At 41.0% G+C, this 20,972-nt stretch overlaps 1 protein-coding gene and 1 non-coding gene across 2 annotated transcripts; both read right to left on the minus strand.

Annotated features, from left to right (window-relative positions):
* Positions 1 to 10,455: 10,455 nt before the first annotated feature.
* Positions 10,456 to 15,017, minus strand: LOC104590473 (G-type lectin S-receptor-like serine/threonine-protein kinase At4g03230). Its single transcript, XM_010249154.3, has 7 exons — positions 13,657 to 15,017; positions 13,185 to 13,301; positions 12,526 to 12,737; positions 11,969 to 12,179; positions 11,369 to 11,606; positions 11,035 to 11,185; positions 10,456 to 10,947 (listed from the first exon to the last, which is right to left on the minus strand). The coding sequence occupies exons 1-7, from the start codon at positions 14,936 to 14,938 to the stop codon at positions 10,636 to 10,638; spliced, it is 2,523 nt and encodes an 840-aa protein (XP_010247456.1). The 5' UTR covers positions 14,939 to 15,017; the 3' UTR covers positions 10,456 to 10,635.
* Positions 15,018 to 20,284: 5,267 nt separating this feature from the next.
* On the minus strand, positions 20,285 to 20,391 carry LOC148803898 (small nucleolar RNA R71). The gene has a single exon (XR_016081719.1). It is a non-coding gene; the product is annotated as a small nucleolar RNA R71 (small nucleolar RNA).
* Positions 20,392 to 20,972: the final 581 nt, after the last annotated feature.

Genomic DNA, 20,972 nt, shown 5'->3' on the forward strand with positions numbered 1-20,972 from the left:
ATAGATTCAGATATGGAAACCTCCTAATCAGATTAGAAGAGGGCTGATCTAATCTGCAGATAAGATAAGGGTCTATCCTTATCTCTTAAAGGGTATTCAGATCCAAATATGATTTGGATCAGCAACTCCTAATGGGATTAGGAGTTGATCCCTTTAAGGTTATAAAAGGAGAAGGGGGCGGTAGATATAGAAGATCATCACATTTGAATATTAGAGAGAGGACATAGCCTCAGTGAGACTGAGTTGTTTTCTCGTTGCCGCCTCCTTCCTGCCGCTGCCATTACTGCCAGTTCGATCTCCTCTTTTTGGAGGAACGATCAAGATTGGATCTTGATATTAGCCTTTGGAGAAAGGCTGATCTGAAGTTGTGCTCATAGCCCCTACGAATTCTTGTGAAGGCTGATCTGAAGGCTGCTAGTTCAATTTCCTCTTTTGCTTCTAGTTTGGTTTATGGTTCAAGATTGATCATTGAAAATGCAGATTTTCTAAAACAGGGAATGTAATTCCTAGATGAGAGGAGAGGAAATTTTTGAAATTTCGCCCAACCTACCTGCAGGGTTCGGCCATCCATATGATGGATCTCTTTTCCCTTCAGTGGTATCAGAGCCATGGTTCAAGTCTTGAACCAAATTAATGCAGATCTGAACCTACGCAAATGGGCAGAAGGCGTTCTACTCGATTTGCGCAGATTAGGGTTTTCTCTGGAAAATTGTTACCTAGATAGAGGGCGAATGGTCTGAAATTAAATTTTATAAATCTGAATTTTATTTAGAATTGTTCTTTATAATTTTCTTGATTTATGGGCTGTTCGTACAACTGGAGATCGAAATCTTGATTGGCGCAATGAACTTGCGATTTTGCAGTTTCTTGATTTATTTATTACATTTGGTCTGTAAGATATATTTTTTTTATTTTTAGACTGAATGTATAGGATCCGATCTGATGTAATAGTAATAGAAATTTTAGGGTTTCTTTTTTTTTTATTCTTGGATCGAAGATGGCGGTGCAGGAAGGAGATTTCCTAGATGGGGATATCGCAATCTGCGATTTGCAGTTTATGAAACTGCATTCTGTGTTCTAACCTCTGTTTTGCAGGATGTGATGTGCGAACAACCCTCTTTGACTGATTCTTGTTTTCTTTGATCAGTATTTAATTTCAGATCATTTTCTTGGATTAAATCTTTAATTAAAGATCAAACCCTAGACCCATTCGAACTAGATTGGTTCAAACTGGTTGGACCGAATCTAGGGTTCGATGGAGGCTGATTGTCAGCCCTAATTTCCCACTGATGGGCCTAAGGATTGATAATTAATTAAGAATTTAATTTGGCCCAACCTGTAAGGTCCAGTTTTAAACTGTTAAAACTGCTAAAAGCCCACTTTTGCAGGAAAGCTATATGGGCCGAATTGCTAAACCCTAATTCGGCCCATATACCTGGATAATGTTGATTGTTAATGTTATGGATTAAAATGGGCTTTAATTATGGGCTTTACAGATATTTAATTGATTGGATCAATTTATCTTTGCATGTGATGTATGGATGTATGATGTGCAATGTACATGGGCCATAAGTACTTGGCGCATGCAGATACGACAATGGCTCTTGCGCACACCATGGCTGAATGCACATCATTGGATGATCTCCCTCAGTAGTGGGCCCCACACCTCCTGAAAAGGATACGTGCGGAACCCTAGCCGATTAGGGCCCACCTAAATCTGGCTTTATGAAAGTTAGTGGGAGCCACTCTGGTTTGACCTAAATTAAGCTAGGGTGTAATTCTTGTTCCCTCCAACAATATGAGTGCATGTGATAGGGAGATCTTATGATGAACTCTCTAAAGGCCTTCCATCATTAGCATGAAGATGGGTTCTTCAGTAATGAGGAAACACACCAGAAAATGGTCTATCCATTTGCTATTGGATTTGTCTGAGTGTTTCATAAGATGATAGGGGTGTCATAGACCGATGTGGGAGGGGCTTCACTAGAAAATGAGAACTCTCTCACGGTACCTTGGCGTTCACGAATATGATGGGTGAGCACTCACTGGACAGAAAGGTTTAACCTAAAATGACTCTGAACTTTGTCTGGCAGAGGCCAAAGGGAAAACTCATATGATGAGTGAACATGATCCTTCACAGAAAGGTGATGGGGTTTTGCAGCTGAAACAGTTGGATCCATGCACCTATGTGGTTTCCCACATTTCTAGAGACAAGTCGCTGCATCCGTCACTGAGATAGGAGGGAAATCTCAGAGATGAACAAATGGGAATGGAACATAAATTAAAAGCCATATCTATGTAATGAACATGAATCAAATTAGGTTGTGGATTGATGTTTGCTCTTTTATCAGAAAATGGCAAACGAACAATTTGCAAAGCTTCTTGATGACAACAAGCTTAAGGGCCCAAACTATGTCAACTGGTATCGTAACCTCATGTTGGTCTTGACCTCTGAGAAATTGGACAAGGTGGCCAAGAATCCTGCCCCGGATCATCCGGGAGATAGGGCTTCTGAGGCCCGGAGAAGAGAATACCAAGAATGGGAGGAGAAAAACTCCCTTGCCCGCTACTATATCATTGCCTCGTTGGACAATCCAATACAGAGGCAGTTCGATCAGATCGAACTTAACAATGACATATTGGATAGTCTCAAGACAATGTATGAAGAGCAGAACCGTTCTACTCGACAGAAGGTCTTGAAATAGTTCATGACCGCGCAGATGTCCAAGGGCCAACAAGTTCACGACCGTTGTCTTCGGATGATGGGTTATATTAACGAATTGGAGGCTCTTGGATCCGGGCTGGATCTGGTAACCTAGATCGATGCTATTCTCAACTCTTTGCCTCCGTCCTTCAATCCATTCATCATGAATTACAACATGAACAAGTTGAATGTCAGCTTGCAGGAACTCAACAATATGTTGTAGAGGGCCGAAGAATTGATTAAGAAGGATGAGCCCATTGTCATGCTTGTTGAAGCAGGCAAATCGGGCAAGAAAATGAGGGCAAAGTGAAAGCCCCAGAAGAAGGCCACCAAACCCAAGAAGCAGAGGAAAGACAAGGCATCAGATGCCTGTCATTATTGCAAGCAGACCGACCATTGGAAGAGGAATTGTCCTCAATACCTGGAATCCAAGAAAGGTAATTTCGAATCTTGTGTCATAGAAACCAATTTGTTGGTTGCTTCTGCGTCCTGGTGTATTGACTTTGGGGCTTCAACTCATGCGTGTAACTCACTACAGGGGTTCAAGGTAAGAAGAAGGCTGAGTGAAGGTGAAGTAACGCTTTACTTGGGGACTTCTGCAATTGTTGCAGCTGCGGCCATTGGAACCGTAGAGTTAATTTTTAGAGAATGAACTATTGTACCTAAAGATTGTCTTTATGTACAGAATTTAAGAAGAAATTTGATTTCTGTCTCAAAACTGTGTGCTGATGGTTATTCTGTCTTCTTTAGTAATACAATTACTATTAAAAGAAACAACAGATTCATCGCATACGGGGAACTGGAGAACGGTCTCTATGTTCTACATCCTTCTCTAGAAACTAACATAGCCGAAACTACGTTGGCTAAAAACCACAAGAAAAGGATCCGTGATACAGTTAATCCCACGTGCTTGTGGCATTACCGACTTGGCCATATCGGTGTTGACCGTATCACAAGGCTGGTAAAGGATGATCATTTGGATTTTCTAACTGTAGAAGATCTTCCCACTTGTGAGCCTTGCCTTCAGGGTAAGATGACGAAACGACCATTTAACGGTAAGCCTGAAAGATGTAACGACACGCTTGACCTTGTACATAGTGATGTATGTGGTCCCCTGAGTGTTAGGACTCGTAACCAGTATGTGTATTTCATTACATTTACTGATGACTATTCTTGGTATGATTACGTGTACCTAATGAGGCATAAGTCTGAATCCTTTGAAAAGTTCAAAGAGTTCAGGCAAGAGGTCGAGAAATAGTTAATGAGAGAAATTAAGGCCTTTCGATCAGATCGAGGAGGCAAATATCTCTCTAACGAATTCAGGGACTACTTGAAGGTCAACGGGATAGTATCATAGTTGGCTCCTCCTGCTACACCACAACTTAACGGTGTTTCAGAGAGGAGGAATAGGACCTTATTGGATATGGTCCGGTCACTTCTCGTACACTCAGAGTTACCCACATCCTTTTGGGGTTACACATTAGAGACTGCGATATATGTGTTGAATCGGGTTCCAACCAAATCGGTTCCGAATACTCCATACAAACTTTGGACCGGAAAGAAACCAAGCATCAGACACTTGAAGATTTGGGGTTGTCCTGCGCACGTTAAAAGAACGAGTGCGGATAAGTTGGAGACTGATTATATCCTGTGGGTTACCTATTCTATGACCCAAGTGAGTAGAAGGTGTTCTGCAACCGAAATGCATAGTTCTTGGAGACTGATTATATCCTGGACTCACACCGTTAGGAAATAGTTCTTGATGAGGAGAGCTCAGGGTCAGTGGGAGGTGTCCCATAGGTTCCAGTTATTGACCAACCTAGAAGATCTACCCGGGTGTCCAGGCCACCAGTCCATTTTGGTTATGACCAGGATAGTTACCTAGTGGAAGCCTTGACTAGTGAGGAGGATCCCGTGACTTATGCGGAAGCTATGTTGGACATAGATTCCCTAAAGTTGGTAGATGCCATGAGAGCTGAGATGGACTCAATGGAGACCAGTGGAGTCTGGACTCTAGTAGATCCACCCCCGGGGTAAAAGCAATTGGTTGCAAATGGATCTATAAGAGGAAGAAGAGCCCCGATGGTAAGGTTGAGACCTACAAAGCTCGTCTTGTGGCGAAAGGGTACACTCAGAAAGAGGGCATCGATTATGAGGAAACCTTTTTGCCCGTGGCCATGGTTAAATCCATTCGGATCCTGCTAGCTGTAGCAGCATACCATGACTACGAGATTTGGCAAATGGATGTCAAAACTGCGTTCCTGAATGGAGATCTTACTGAAGATATCTACATGCAACAACCACAAGGTTTCATAGCTGCGGGTCAGGAATACATGGTATGTAAGTTAAATAGATCCATATATGGACTTAAGCAAGCTTCTAGGAGTTAGAACATTGGGTTTGACTCTACCATCAAAAAGTTTGAATTTGAGCATAACCCAGATGAGCCCTGTGTTTACAAGAAGTCCAGTGGGGATAAGGTTACATTTCTGGTTCTGTATGTAGACGACATTCTACTCATTGGGAATGATGTAGGAATGTTGACTACAGTGAAAGTATGACTTTCACAGCAATTCTCCCTGAAAGATCTTGGAGAAGCCTCCTATATACTGGGCCTTCGACTCTATAGAGATAGATCGAAGCGGATAATAGGATTATCCCAATCTACTTACATTGACAAAATTGTCAAGAGATACAGCATGGAGAACTCCAAGAAGGGAAATGTTCCTTTCAGGCATGGAGTCACTCTCTCCAAGAAGATGTCTCCCAAGACTTCTGAGGAGATTGAGGGCATGAAGGACGTTCCCTATGCCTCAGCTGTAGGGAGCATCATGTATGCCATGCTATGCACTCATCCTGACATTGCTCAGGCAGTGGGTGTGGTAAGCAGATTCCAGGCCAACCCAGGGCAGGAGCACTAGACCGCTGTGAAAAACATACTGAAGTACCTTCGAAGGAGAAAATAGTTTTGTCTGGTATTCGATGGTAGCTCACTACAGATCCAGGGGTATACTGATGCCGATTTCCAGTTGGATCCAGATGATAGAAAGTCTACATCTGGGTATGTTTTCACGATAGGATCGTGTGCTGTTTGCTGGAAAAGCAGCAAACAGGGGTCCACGACAGACTCCACAACCGAAGCCGAATACATTGCTGCAAGTGAAGCTGCCAAGGAAGCCGTGTGGATGAAAAAGTTCATTCACGAATTGGAAGTAGTTCCATCCAGCACATCACCCATCCCGTTGTTGTGTGACAACAATGGAGTAATTGCTCAGGCTAAGGAGTCACGAGCCCACTTGAAGTCCAAGCACATCGAGAGAAAGTACCACGTACTGCGGGAGATTGTTGGTAGAAGGGACGTCCTAATTCAGAGGGTAGCATCAACGGAGAATGTAGCAGACCCATTGACTAAGCCACTGACACAGAAAGTGTTTGAGAAACACGTGGAAAGTATGAGACTCCAGCTTATACCAGATTGAACCTAAGTGCAAGTGGTAGCTGTTAGATAGTTGTATGCCCTTAGCTCCAATAAGACTGATGTACTTATGACATTTATTATAAATGAATAAAGTGCATATTTGATTCATGTTCTTGTGGTGTGTTTCTGTGTAATACCCTTAAACTGGACACATAATGAGACACGTGTTAATTTAGAATGTTCACAGCCGTTGGATAAGTCTAGGGAGATTTACCTTGCTAAGGATGACACTGGTGTGCTGCCAAGTGTTGGGCTGGCATGTCTCAGCTACCAGGGTGAGACTCGAAGCACATGTAGTGTAGGTTTACTTGAAACCCTGAATCGGACCAGATTTCCAGTACTGCCCTGGACCTTGGAGATTAGTGGGCAAAACTGGAATGTTACACTTGACCACTAGACTCGATTATTATACTGCACTAGGTGCCGAATTTGACTGTCTTTGATATGCCAATCAGTGAGATCCTTAGAGGGGGTCAAAACCTGGGTATGTTGGGACAATCTGAGAAATCATCTGAGTGGGTGATCATAGTGACAGGATCAGCCCCTTTGTCAGACAAAGGTAATGATCGGGGATGCACTCTCTTTGATGGAAACCAAGATTGCAGGCAGTCAATTTCAATCGTTGACATTTGTTTTGCAAAATATATTTTTTATTCAGATATAAAAGTATATATATGTATTACGGTTTCAAATTGTTTGCAAAAGGTTTTAATTCCCGGGATCCATGTGAGTAGAGAGTGCAACACTGTTCCTTGTAGCTGAGGGAGAGGTCTTCTCTTGTCGGGTAGTGTATGATCATTATGGGCTGGGAGGTTAAGTGTAAGACCATTGAGGGTAATACCTGATGGGCTAATCTTGCATTTGGACACAATCCCTGGGTGTTACAAGGTGGCTTGGCCCAGGGACCACTTAGTGTAAGTGTTGGGCCCATAGAGTCCATGTGATGGGCTCAAGGGGTTCATTGGGCTTTTCAGTGAATTCGGCTAGGCCTTGTAACAAAGGCTGGGCCGGACCCTTGTGGCTGATGTGTAGATCAATGCTTGGGTCCCACGCCATACAAGGAAGCCCAACTGGGCAACAGTTTGGAAGGCTAAGCGAGCACATACTATTAATGGGCTTAAAGCTGATTTCGAATTGGGCTGATTTGATCAGTTAAAGAGGGGGCGAATCTGAGATGGGATTAGCAGATAGGATAGGGTCTTACCCTATCTACTCAGCGATTCCAAATCTGAATATAGATTCAGATCTGGAAACCTCCTAATCAGATTAGGAGAGGACTGATCTAATCTGCAGATAAGATAAGGGTCTATCCTTATCTCTTAAAAGGAATTTAGATCCAAATATGATTTGGATCAGCAACTCCTAATGGGATTAGGAGCTGATCCCTTTGAGGTTATAAAAGGAGAAGGGGGCGGCAGATATAGAAGATCGTCACATTCGAATATCAGAGAGAGGACATAACCTCAGTGAGACTGAGTTGTTTTCTCGTTGCCGTCTCCTTCCTGCCGCCGCCATTACTGCCAGTTCGATCTCCTTTTTCTAGAAAGAACGATCAAGATTGGATCTTGATATCAACCTTTGGAGAAAGGCTGATCTGAAGTTGTACTCACAGCCCCAGCGAATTCTTGTGAAGGGTTCGGTTCTTTTGGAAGAACACTGTTGATTCTGCTCCATCCTGTACTGCGTCATCTTTAGTGGGAGCAGTCTTTGGTTTCTACCTTGTGCGTGAACACCTCCATTGGGAGATACTGTTTCTCCGTATCAGGTATATCCCTTTTCTGCTTATGGTTTCAGATCTGGTTTGGTTTATGGTTAAAGATTGATCATTGAAAATGCAGATTTTATAAAACAGGGAATGTGATTCACAGATGAGGGGAGAGGAAATTTTTGAAATTTCGCCCAACCTACCTTCAGAGTTCGGACATCCATATTATGAATCTCTATTCCCTTCAGATATTCTGATCTGGACGGAGACCCGTTTTGGCAACTTAACAACTACTGCTGCTTATAATTTTTTATCCTGTCAGGAAGCTCAACCTTCTTTTCTCGGGGTGTGCTTTTGGAGATCATTTTGGCAGATAATAAAGCACCTTCCTCCTCGAGTTCATATATATCTTCTTATGGTTTTGTTCCTGCCGTAGCATCTTTGGTGTCGACTGTGCGACTTAGAGGAAGAATCCACCTCACATCTTTTTTTCTCTTGCCCTTGCCCTGTTATTAAGAGAGTTTGGTTAATTTGCTTCAACCTTTTCTTTCTGTACAGACTCTAAACCACATCGGATTACTGTTCAAGACTGGATAAACTGCTGGTTTCAGTTGGAGAATCCGTCCAACCCTGCATATATATATTTGTCTATATTAGCTCAGGCAGCCATTTACATGTGGAAGGCACTGTTATGGAGGGTGAGCACTATAAGTGGTCATCGCTTCACAATCACATATTCTTTTCATATTGGCCAATTTGGGTCTTACCTCTTCAAGTTCTACATCCAATTCTACAACACTCAACACAAGAACATGGGCCCCGCCTCCATTATCCTATCTAAAACTTAATTTTGATGCATTGGGGCATCATCTAGTCCTTCGGCAGGAGTTTGTTTCCTTCTCAGAGATGCCAAGGGAGATTTTTGCTATGCTTGCCATTTGGGGATCCATTACCAGCTGGAAGCATAGGCAGCACTTTTAGCTCTCGCTTTTGCTCAAGAACTGGGAGTTTCTTTGGTAATCCTTGAGGGAGACTCTCTTACAGTGATCCAGAGTTTGTTGTACCCTAATTCTGGTCAGACACTTCATAAAAGATTGCAAATTGAGTTCAGATCTACTCCCTACAAGCGATGCCCCACAGCACATTCTGACTTTGTATTGGGAGCATCTCTCCATAACAAGTACAGAAATGATGAGACATTATCAGACATGTTCTCAAATACAAAGTTGAGATGTGCTATAGGGCATATTCTTGCAAATTCCGTATTTCTAGGTTCCCTCACTGGGTTTTCTAGACTTTTCGAGACTCTAATCTTGCTGCACACAAACTGGCCAAGCATGCTTTAATTATCTCTCTGGTGTTCGGCCTGGTTGACTTAAAAATAAAACAAAAAAATCGGTGGGCTAGATCATGTATATATCGCAATATATTGATGGTAGTTATAAAGATGAACACAACCTTATCGTAGCCTACATGTATGGATAGGAAAAATCTATGGTGCTGATACCCGACCAGAAAGATATGGTACCTGAAGTTTTTAATCCTTTTTAGAAACATACGTAGTTACAAATTTCGACTGGAAAAGGCATGATGTTGAAAAAGCTAGCTACAGCTAGTTGGTATTATAAAAGAGGCGACCAATTATTATTAATAAGAATTCATGGGTGTTTTGATTGGCCAAAGATTTTCCGGTACCATGCATTTCCTCTATCATAATTTTTCCGGAAACAAATGAATTATCATCAGAAATAAAAAAAAAGGATTAATATATGCCCTATATATTTGAGAAATTATTTATATATACCTTGAATTTTTAAAATCTATTTGCACTTAAAATTTTTTTAAAACCAATTTACATACATGCCTTGCTCACCCTACATAACAAAAACAGGACCACTCCGCACATTCCAAAAACTTTTGTAATACTAAAATTGCCCTTAAATCTTCGGAATGTTGGACAAATTCTTTTCTCTTCTCGTCGTCCGGAATGGACTAGAGCGGTGAGGATTTTGAGGATGGTAAAACAAGTATAACATAGGAGTAAAGGGCATAGGTATGGACAGTGAGGAAGTGAGTCAAGCCACAGAGAACGATAAAATCATTGAACTAAGTGAGGACCCAACTAAAGGCGTAGATGGCAGAGCATCTAACGATGAAAACACCAAACTTTTGGGATTTTTTTTTCTTTTCTGTTCATTTGGGAAGGAGAAGGAGAAGGAGAGAGAGGGAGAGAGAGTCCCATTCCTTCTTTGTTTTCCTATGGGTGCGTCTGGACCTATGAGCCCCTTTCTATCTTTCTTTAGCTTCTGGCCGTCAACAACATTTTCCAATGTCAGAAGGTCAGTGACTCTCTCTCTTTCTCTCTCCTCCTTCACAAATGAACAGAGAAGAAAAAACAGAGCCCAAACAAGCACTGTTAAGATTGCAGCATCAAAGAAAAAAGGGAGAAACATTGAAAAAAAGAAGGGAGAAAGAAGAAGAGAGAAGGAAAAAGAAAGAAAGAAAATGGAAGATTTTGAAAATTTAATGAATCGTTGATATATAAATTGTTTTTAAATGTTTAAGGCATATATATAAGTAGCTTCTAAAATGTACATGATATATACAAGTTATCAACCCAAAAAGAAAAATGTATAATCATCAGTTGAATAAACATGAAGGAACAAATTACAGGATTATGATACAAATACATGTTACAACAGACCTCCACCTAGTGATTCTAGTTATATACCTTGAATCTTATCCCCTTCATCGACCTTGTATGAAAGTTACTGTGACGTGATTCGAGGAACAAGTTGAGGGTTCATATGAGGGAAACTTTATATTGGGAACGCTTCTCCTCACAAATAAGGCGGGTCTTTTTGGTGGTGGAAGTGCAGCAGTTTCACTAAGTAGTATGACCAAAACAGAAGCCATTGTTGGTCTGTCTATAGCATCCTCTTGAACACACAAGAGAGCCACATGGATGCATTTCAAGACTTCCGACCTATTAATGCATGCTTCTGCTAATGATGGGTCAATTAAATCCACTCCCTTATCTTGTATCCACAAATGCCACACCTGTAAATTCAATCGCCCATTCATGATCGTGAGCAGCAAGGCAATGGAATTAGTAAAGAAGCTCAAGTTAATTAATTAGTTACTTACATATCCTAAAAGGCTTAAGTTGTCTTCCGACTGGTAAAAACCAGTGCTCTTTCTTCCACTGACGATCTCAAGCAGTATGATCCCAAAGCTAAACACATCAGATTTCACTGAGAATAGTCCATCCAATGCATATTCCGGAGACATATAACCGCTGCGTTTCAATCTTAGTAGTTTTAGATTGGAGTTCATGCATGCATTCATTATATATGTGGATTTAATTTATTCTTAATTAGCAGCAACTTCTGCCAAACCACTTCACCACTGGATTTCTACCATTAACGTAACTATTTCTGTATGCAAGTAAATTAATTTAGTTCAGAGCTAGGTAACTTACTATGTTCCTACAACTCTACTAGTATTTCCTTGAGTTTGATCTCTCCCGAAGATCCTTGCCATACCAAAGTCTGATATTTTGGGATTCATCTCCTTATCTAGAAGGATGTTGCTAGTTTTTAAATCCCTGTGGATGATCCTCAATCTGGAATCTTGATGAAGGTAAAGAAGCCCTCTTGCAATTCCAATGATGATGTTGAAGCGTTTTTCCCAATTCAATGACATCCTTCGGTTTTCATCTGCCATATATACATGTGCAAGCTAATGAGCATTCGATTTTGAGATATAGGCTAACTGTGTTTGGTTGCAGTGCAAATTTATTTGCACTGGTACAAATGCATGGGAGTGCAAATGTAAAAAATGTAAATTTTTGTTTAATTGGATTTTACTTTATTCTGTTTCTTGTCTTAATTTACTTCATTTGTACTGCAATCAAACAAAATAAGCTAAAATTCGAAACAAAAATAGGTCAGAACTTACACTCAAACCATCTGCACTACCATGGTTTTACATCAGTGCAAGTTTATTTGCATTGCAACCAAACACAGCCATATATATATAATGGCAAATGGGAAATTCATAAGTTGAAGAAGGTCCAAACCGAAAAGAAGGTAATCCAAGCTCTTGTTGGGCGTATATTCATATAGCAACATCTTGTCATCTCCATGAATGCAATAGCCTAGAAGCTTAACAAGGTTCCTGTGTTGTAGCCTGGCAATTAATATAACCTCATTCTTGAATTCCTGAATTCCTTGTCCCGAATTCTTGGATAGTCTCTTCACTGCTATTTCCTTACCTCCCGCCAATTTACCCTGGAATTAAAAGAGATCTCACACCATTACACTTCTTTTAATTAAGGTTTTTATATTCTATTTTGTAAAGTTAAATTAATTTAGCAAAATATAATATAATAATGCAAAAACTGACCATATATGATTGAGGCAGAAGGTACTAGCTAGCTTGGTGGTAAAGCCTAATAGCCTATTTTGGTATGAAAGGAAAATATGAGAATGAAGTAATTTCTGAAACGAGCTAGCTAGTGCCAAGGAAAACCAAAATGCATGAAATGATTTCAATTTCATCATGCATTGCAATATTGCATGGTACCCGAATATGCATGCCGATCCCACGAGTGATGATTGAGAAGAAGGATATTACCTTGTAAACAGGCCCAAATCCTCCTTGTCCCAGTTTATTGGCGTCATCAAAGTTATTGGTTGCAGCTTCTATAACTTGGAAACCGTAAAATGGAATATCAAGGCCTTCCTCTTCTTCGTCTTCTTCCAACTTGGTTGCATCTAATGCCGATTTTGCACTCGAGGTACTTAGAGCTGAAGGGAGTGACCTCAACGATAATTGCTTCTTTTTTGCTGTAGCAAAGAGGAATTAATTAATATTGGAGGTCTTCATATATAGTTATACACGGAACGTACGGCACCCACCATACTTAAGGAAAGCAAATATTTTCCAAAAAACTGAACTGCATGTAATGCAAGAAAATCATCATCCCTTCTACTATAGTTTTTTTTTTTTTTGTGATAAATGAACCATGCAACCATATATTATTGGGATAATTCTTATATGTTGATGATGAAGAGATAGGGGTAGCTGGGCTTCAAGTATTGGAATCAGGCCCGGCCCTGATGCAAACTGGCTCTAGCTAGGTCAGGCCTGGACACAAAAGCATAGGATCAAGCCCGAAAATCTCTGGGTGGGCCTGCTAGAAATGATTACCAGCAGTTTGTCACCCCTACAGCCTTCTATCACATATATATATATATATATAACTAGTAGTGGTCAAGGATCAGCTGCTTTACCTTTGCTCTGAATTATCCACCACCTCATGATTCCCAAGACTAAAATCCCAAGCACAACGGCTACGGCCGGCACCACCACAAGAGTCAGTCTCTTTGTATGGCTTGAACCACCTGCAGCTGGAACAAATCACAAATGGAGGAGACTTTTCAATTAATTCATAATAAGTTCATAGAAGGAATTGAAGGGCCTTTCACCCCAGCTAACTACTAGTTTTATTTGTAAGACTTGTCCAAACTTTCCCTAGAAGACAAGGCATTACTAGGCTGGAGGGTTCTTTTTTTTTCTTTATATTTAGGCACCGTACCCCTCCTGCATGGCACGTTGGCACGACCGATTTTAATTTAACTTGGTGGTAAACCAAGCTATGGTTCATTATTGGTTCTTGGCTCAAAAACAATGCAAGCAGACAAAATTAATTAATTAGAAATCAAGGAACAAGTAATTCCAAGGTGAGAAGTAGTGCTTAATTACCAAATTCTCCATCTGCTAAGCCTAAGCGAATGTAAAGATCTTTGCTTGTGTTTAAACCATCTCGAATATCAACCAACTGGGCAGACGCAGACCAAAGTAGACAAGAATTATTATGAGCAGCAGCATATGCATAAGCACTGCAGCTGCAGTTGTTGAGGCATTCCCTTTTACAGTCTTCAGCGCTCAACGACAACACGGAGGCTGAGCCTGATATACTCAAGTTCACATTTGTCATAGGCGAGAACTTGTCTTTGGTCCCGCATTGCAAGGCCGACCTTCTCCCGCACCCCTCTGAATAATCTCCCAATTCCCAGTTCTCACTTGACGTGGGCCTGAATCCCGGCAGACACTTGCACTGTGGCAATTTGTAAGTGTTGCAGACGCCATAAGGTCCACAAATCGCGTAGACGCTACATGGTTCGCTTGGTTGAGACCATAATCGGACCCACTGCTGGCTTGTATTGAACCACATGAACAACCTCAGCTGCCCTGATACGTCCATCACGAGCCTCATACTGTTGTTCACAGAGGAAACCTCCAAATACACTTCTTCTGTGTCGTTCATCAGGCTTATTGGTATAGATTTTAGAGTGGGGAAATTGACTAACATCGGTGGGTACTCCGTTTTTCTAGGCCAGATAAACAGCTGATTGGATGCCAATGGGTCGACCCCAAATGTGAAACTTCCCTGAGCCGGGTTTCCTATGTTTTTCCAAGACCTGAGAACCCTGTTTTCTCCTGTCTTTAAGTTCACTCCAACCTTCATACCAGGAACAAGAGTATTAGATGGATAATCAAAACTCTGCCATAGAATCCTTCCCGCGAAATTCTGGGGATTTCCTTCCCTCAAGATGAAATTTCCAGAATCCGCCAGTACAGCAGTTGCATTTTTTGAAACTGTTGAAGTGTTTGTCGACCAGACAATGTTTTGTTGTCCGTCCAAAACCGCAAGATTGCCGTCGTTCCGGAGAGTGAAAACTCCTGTTGAATCTGCAAGCGGGTTTTCCCTGTTGGCAACCCATACGATTGTTTGTATCGGAAGATTGTTATACCAGATTCCAACGTATCGATTCGTAGTAGCAGCAGGACTGAAGAATCCTAGTACAAACTTTTGGTCCAAAGAAATAAGTGTTTCTCCATCACTGATGGATTGATTTGGAGTCATGGTATCTACAGCAGAGCAAAATAGGATAAAGAAACTGGATAAGAGGATGTAGGAGTAGAAGGAAAGAAGAGAGAGAGAACTTGTTCTGGTATTTCCTATTGTTTCCATTTGACCCATCTTACTGCAACATCTGCATTCCCAATTTCAACCTATCTTACTGTGTTTTAAATCAGGATTTGGTTGGTAATTGCAAACTAACATACTATCACATCAAGCCATGATTCATGGACCACTACGTACCCACTGTCTCAAATTTAAGAGAAAGATAATTTGTGGAGTCTTGGTACATCAAAATTTGTGATTGTCATTCTCCACTGATGTTGGTATTAATTCACAGATATATAACTTTACCCTAATCCTTTCATGTCTTGAAGAAATTTGAAGAGTTTGGTAAGTCAGAAACGGTGATTAGTGAACCATCCAATGGTTAGCATCATAGGGATCAGGATTCACCCAAGATTATTTCCATGGTTATCAAAACGGACCGGAAAAATCGGGAACTGGTCCTTTTACCCTAAAACTGTTCTTTCATCAAAAACCGTTGATTTGGATAATAAACCGCTGACTCGGACAGTCAAATTGTTTGAACCATTCAACGGGTTTGACTGTTTTTTATTTTTTATCAGAGAGCATTCGATTTTAAAAACCTTGATTATTTCCACATTTCTGTCATCTCAGCAATTGACTTCAATAGATTCATAAATCCATGCTGAATGCATAGGAGATTTATGTATATGCCATTTACAAGAGCCAGAATTGAGTGGACAGTGGGAGTGGCAAACAAAGTGCAGGGTTAGGCCTTCAAGCACCAAGTAACGTTGACTTGTTGAGGGGGAACAAATTTAAAGGAGAAGTGCGATATGTGAAGAAGCAATAAATCAAATCAAGTGATGTTTTACCAAATAAATAATATAAAATAAATTAGAATATGTTGAATGCTTATTAGTCAAACATGTCTTATCATTTTGGCACACATTTTCTTTATTTATATTTAATGAAAGCTGGTTTATCAGTCGACTAAGTCTTAAAGGGCAAAAAATTGGTGCTTGGGACCCATATTGGCCCAGTTTCCATGTTCCTCTCTGTGGGTCAACAAGGTACTCCGCCAAGCCGTATGTGTTGTGCCATCTGGTAACAACCCACATTTGCTACGATAGTGGTAGTCGTGTGCTGAAACCAGTCCGGATCAGGTAGATGGTAGGTTCAATGAGCACTTAAATTTTTATTTATTTTTCGACATCTGTACCTTAAAATAACCCTAACCTACTCTGGAAAAAGATTAAAAACAATTTTTTACAGTTGTCAAAATGTTTAGTGAGTGTGCTTATGGCTTCTTGATGGGCCCACTGCCAGTACACATGTGATGTGAAAATTACGTATTGTATAATGATAGGCCTAGTACCATGAGATGAGACGATTCAGATTACTTTGCAAATATTTCAGATAGTGTTTTCATATGAAGAGGTTTGGCCGTAATCGAACCATCTTTCCTTATGAAATGTCAAAACTTGTAGGCAAAAAAAAAAGTAATAATTATATATTGGTGTCAACGGCTAAGTATACATCATCAATTCAATTCAGCTCCATGGCCTTCCTTGGCGCTGTAAGTTTGAATATGGTATTTGGTTGTTTGTCATTTCTTTAATAACTTGGCCCTACTTAATTAATGTCTTTTCACCATTTTTACATGCAAACAATGCTATATAAAAAGTTGGTGTTCAACCCTGATTCATTATCATTTTTACGTGGGCTTTCTGTGTAAGGCGGTACCGGGAAATGAGAATTTTCTGTCTTTCTTATATCACGGTATTTATAATTACAAGAGAGGTGGTCGGTTGCGGTGTAACAACCCAGCTAACCGACCAAACTATAAATAGGCCGCGTGGCTAAACCACACGTGGGTCCAAGACTCTAATCTTAACACTCTCTTTCAAGTTGGAGCGTCAAAAGGTATCAAGACGTTCAACTTGGAGCGAAGATGATGAAATTTTTTTGTGGGAAGAGCCTTTGTGAGGAGATCAGCTGGCTGAGAAGAGCTCGATAAGTGAATAGTCTATAAGGAGACATTTTGCACTTTTTCACGAACAAAATGACAGTCAATTTCAATGTGTTTTGTTCTTTCGTAGAATACCGGATTGGCTACTATGTGAAGTGCTACCTTGCTATCAAAATGCAGTTGCATAGGTGATGAAAATTGAATGGTGAGATCAGCTAAGAGGTGTCGAAGCCAAACTAATTCAACTGTGATGGATGCCATTGCCTGGTATTCTGCTTCTGCCAAGGAGCGAGAAACGGTCAGTTCTTTCTTGGTTTTCCAAGATAGAGGAGATGAGCCGAGTAAGGTGATGTAGCCAGTGGTTAATCGTCGGGTGACGGGGCAACTAGCTCAGTCAGAATCAGAGTATTCGTTGAGAACCAGGCTGCTATTGCTCAGAAGAGATATGCTATGCGATGGAGCGCCTTTGAGATACTGAACAATACATAAGGTAGCATCAAAGTGCTCTTGACAAGGTTCATGCATATGTTGACTGAGACAATTTACAGCAAATGAGAGATCGGGCCTGGTTACTGTGAGGTATACTAAACGGCCCACCAGGTCTTCGATATGACGATGAATCAGATAGGATGGGGCTAGAAGTGTCATCAAAATGGCGTTGGGCCTCCATAGGTGTTGGTGATGGTTTGTAGTCTTGCATCCCAGTATTAATGAGAATGTCAGTGATGTATTTATGTTGACTGAGAAATATGCCCTGATTAGAACAGTGGACTTCAAGTCCCAAAAAATATTTTGGGGGGCCAAGATCTTTGATTTTGAACCTGTCATCCATGATCTTCTTGAGAGATGTGATTCGTGTAGAATCATTTCTAGCAAGGAGAACGTCATCAACATATACTAGTGTGGCTATGAAGGAGTCACCCGATGTTAATGTGAAGAGAGAATAGTCGGCATGTGATTGCTTGAAGCCCAAAGAGAGAAGGGCTTGAATAAACTTTTCGAACAACATTTGGGATGCTTGTTTGAGGCCATAGAGGGATTTTTGCAATTTGCAAACTCTATGTTCTCCTTCACGAGCAAATCCTTGAGGAATTCCTCATAAAGGTCACCATGTAGAAAAGCATTTTTAACATTGAATTGATGAATTTCCCAATTTCTTATTGTAGCCATTGCCAATAGACACTGCATTGTGAGTCTGTGACTAATTTTGCTATTGGGGCAAAGGTGTCGTGGTAATCCAACCCTTCAACGTGGGTATAGCCCTTAGCCACAAGATGAACTTTGAACCTCTTGATAGAGCCATCCGCTTTGTATTTAATTTTATAGACCCATTTTGAACTAATTGGGCGCTTTCTTGGGGGTAAGTCCACAAAAATCCAAGTATTGTTGCGTTCTAGGGCTGAGATTTCATGTGCCATGGCTTGGCGCCATCGGGGATCCCTGCTGGCTTAAGCGAAAGTGGTTGGTTAGAGGTGTAAAGTGGGTCGTCCCCCCCCCCCCCCCCCCTGTTGAAAAATTTGGGGGTTGGCCCGGCACGACCCATGGCCCAGGACCGTGTGGGCCCGTGCCGCGGGCCGGGCTGGCCCATGGGCCGAGCCTTGGGCCAAGTCTGGCCATGCATCGGGCCAAAGCTATTTATTTAAAAAAATTGACAAAAAACTTAAAATTTCAATTTTATATGAATTTTGTGTATATAATTATAATTTATATAATATTATATAAATATATATAAAATATATAGAAATATATATAATATATATAAATACTATATTGGTTGTGCTGTGCCGTGCTATCCCACAGGCCACGAGCGGCACGACCCGCTTGATCGTGCCGGCCTGTGGACCTAAAACCCTAGGCCTAGTACGACCCACATTATCGTGCCGGGCCTGGCACGGCCCGCGGACCGTCGTGTCGGGCCGATTTACACCTTTATGGTTGGTTTAGATTCTATTTTTGGAGAGATAGCCTGGATCTGATGTGACAAAGATGGTGGTAGGTTGATGACATAGTCTTGGAGGTGAGAGGGGTTCCTGGTTGAGCGCTCGGGCCAGGTATTGTGTTGAGTGTTAGGGGATGGACTGTGGGCTGGACTTCAATTTGTGGAGGTGATGGAGGTGGTGGAATAGTTTAGTCATCAAATATGATGTCTTGTTGGTTCTTGAAAGAGAATTAAGACTCATAAAATATGATGTCTTGTGAAGTAAACAGTTGGTGTGGCTCAAGGTTATATAACTTGTATCCCTTTTGGCCATAAGGCTATCCAACAAAGGCACATCGAATAGCTCTACTAGCAAATTGATCATGAGATTTGGGGCAAACCTACACATAGCATGGACGCCCAAAGAAATAATTGTCCATGCATTGTAATTAGTTGCATTTATTTTATTTATTGTGTTTTTCTTTGTTAATCCATTTAAGGGCAATCCGACTTAAATAAGATAAAGGTGGGGATTTCATCACCCTTCCTTGGCCCAACAATCACCACCCTTCACGTGCAGTTCACCCTAAACCCTAATTTAAAATTTGGATAGATAGATCCTTTAGGGAGCTTCACATTTGATTCAAAAGTGTGGTGAATTTTAGGGAAGCTTGTAATTATTTTTCATAACCAACGGTTGGTGTCTAAGGAAAGAGGTTAAACGGCTAAGCCTAAGCGGGTTTTGTGGTTACTTAATTAGGTCCTTCCGAGAGCAAGGGGAGCCTCCCACATCCCCACCTCTTACCCGGCTAACCAAAGGAAGTGGCGTAATTCCATGTGAACCTAAGAGGATTCACATTGGTTGAACCACTAGTTTAGGAAACCTTAGGTTAGCCCATAGGTCGTGTGTTTGAATTTCTTGCATTTTTTTAAATTTAAAAAATTCAAATTTGAATTTAAATTTCAAAATCTAAATTTGAATTTAAATTTCAAATTTCAAAAAAAAAGAGAAAATTAAAAATTAAAAAAATTCAAATTTGAGTTTGAATTTCAGAATTTAAATTTCAAAATCTAAATTTGAATTTAAAATTCAAAATTTAAATTTCAAATTTCAAAAAGAAGAAAAAGGGACTTCCGAGTTGTTTGTTGGGAAGGAGATCTATGAGGAGAGAAATAATAGAACCCATACCTGAGATAGAGAGATACCTCCATCACCAACAACGCAACCAAATGGTCGGAATCCTACATACAGTTGCCAGACACTCAAGCCTTGCAGTATGAGATTAAATCAAGCACAATCCAGATGCTTCCCTCTTTCTATGGGAACCTGAGTGAGGAACCATACAAACACATAGACGAGGTTTTGGAAATCTGTTCCACTGTAAGGATCCAAAACTTTAATGATGATGCCCTTAGATTAACTCTTTTCCCCTTCTCCTTGAAAGGCACAGCCAAGCACTGGTTGGGAACTATAGGGAGACCTATTAGAACTTGGGCAGAAATGCAACAAGAATTCCTTAGAAGGTTCTACCCTATAGGACGAACCAACACCATGAGAAGAGCCATCACTGGATTCACCCAAACACCGGGTGAACAAATTCACGAGTCCTGGGAGAGAATGAAAGAGTTTATGAGGAAATGCCCACACCATGGCCTTTCCCAGTGGCAAATTGTCCAAGCCTTCTATGAAGGTTTGACTGATCAATACAAGCAAATGGTGGATGCATCTTGTGGGGCGGGGGGCATTTATGAGCAAAAGTGAGGATGAAGCGTATGCTCTTTTTGAGACATTGAATGAAAAACTCCATCAATAATGCATCCTTGTATTCTTATGAAAGGTCGGTGGGACCCTCAAAGAGGGCAGGGCACTACGAAGTCAGGAACAGTATAGAGCCAGAGGCAAGAATTAACCTGAATGCAATCTCTAAAAAATTGGACAGGGTAGATCTTCTAGCCCAAAAGCTTGATCAATTCTTCACCTATAAACAGAAACCGGGCCCATCTACACCCTATCCTGAAGTTTGTTCCATTTGTGCTAGCCTGGCCCACCAGGTTGATGATTCTTCCACGGTGGCCCAGTTTCCGCCATTTATCTAAGAACAGGTTCAGGCAACCCAGAGTTTTTTGAGGCCTAATAATGATCCATTATCAAATACTTACAACCCTGTGTGGAGAAATCACCCTAACTTTTCTTGGAGGACACATCAACCTAACACACAGTCCCAGCAGTACCACCC

This window comes from Nelumbo nucifera, chromosome 1 (assembly GCF_055504915.1).
Source record: "Nelumbo nucifera cultivar China Antique chromosome 1, China Antique-T2T, whole genome shotgun sequence".
In the NCBI taxonomy this organism is placed as follows: Eukaryota; Viridiplantae; Streptophyta; class Magnoliopsida; order Proteales; family Nelumbonaceae; genus Nelumbo; species Nelumbo nucifera.

Coding starts and splice junctions, on each gene's coding strand:
- LOC104590473 (XM_010249154.3), bottom strand. CDS start 14,938: ATGGGTCAAATGGAAACAATAGGAAATACCAGAACAAGTTCTCTCTCT. Junction 13,302..13,656: donor CTTAGCAGATGGAGAATTTG/GTAATTAAGCAC, acceptor GATTTGTTCCAG/CTGCAGGTGGTTCAAGCCAT. Junction 10,948..11,034: donor ACTTAAGCCTTTTAGGATAT/GTAAGTAACTAA, acceptor TTGAATTTACAG/GTGTGGCATTTGTGGATACA.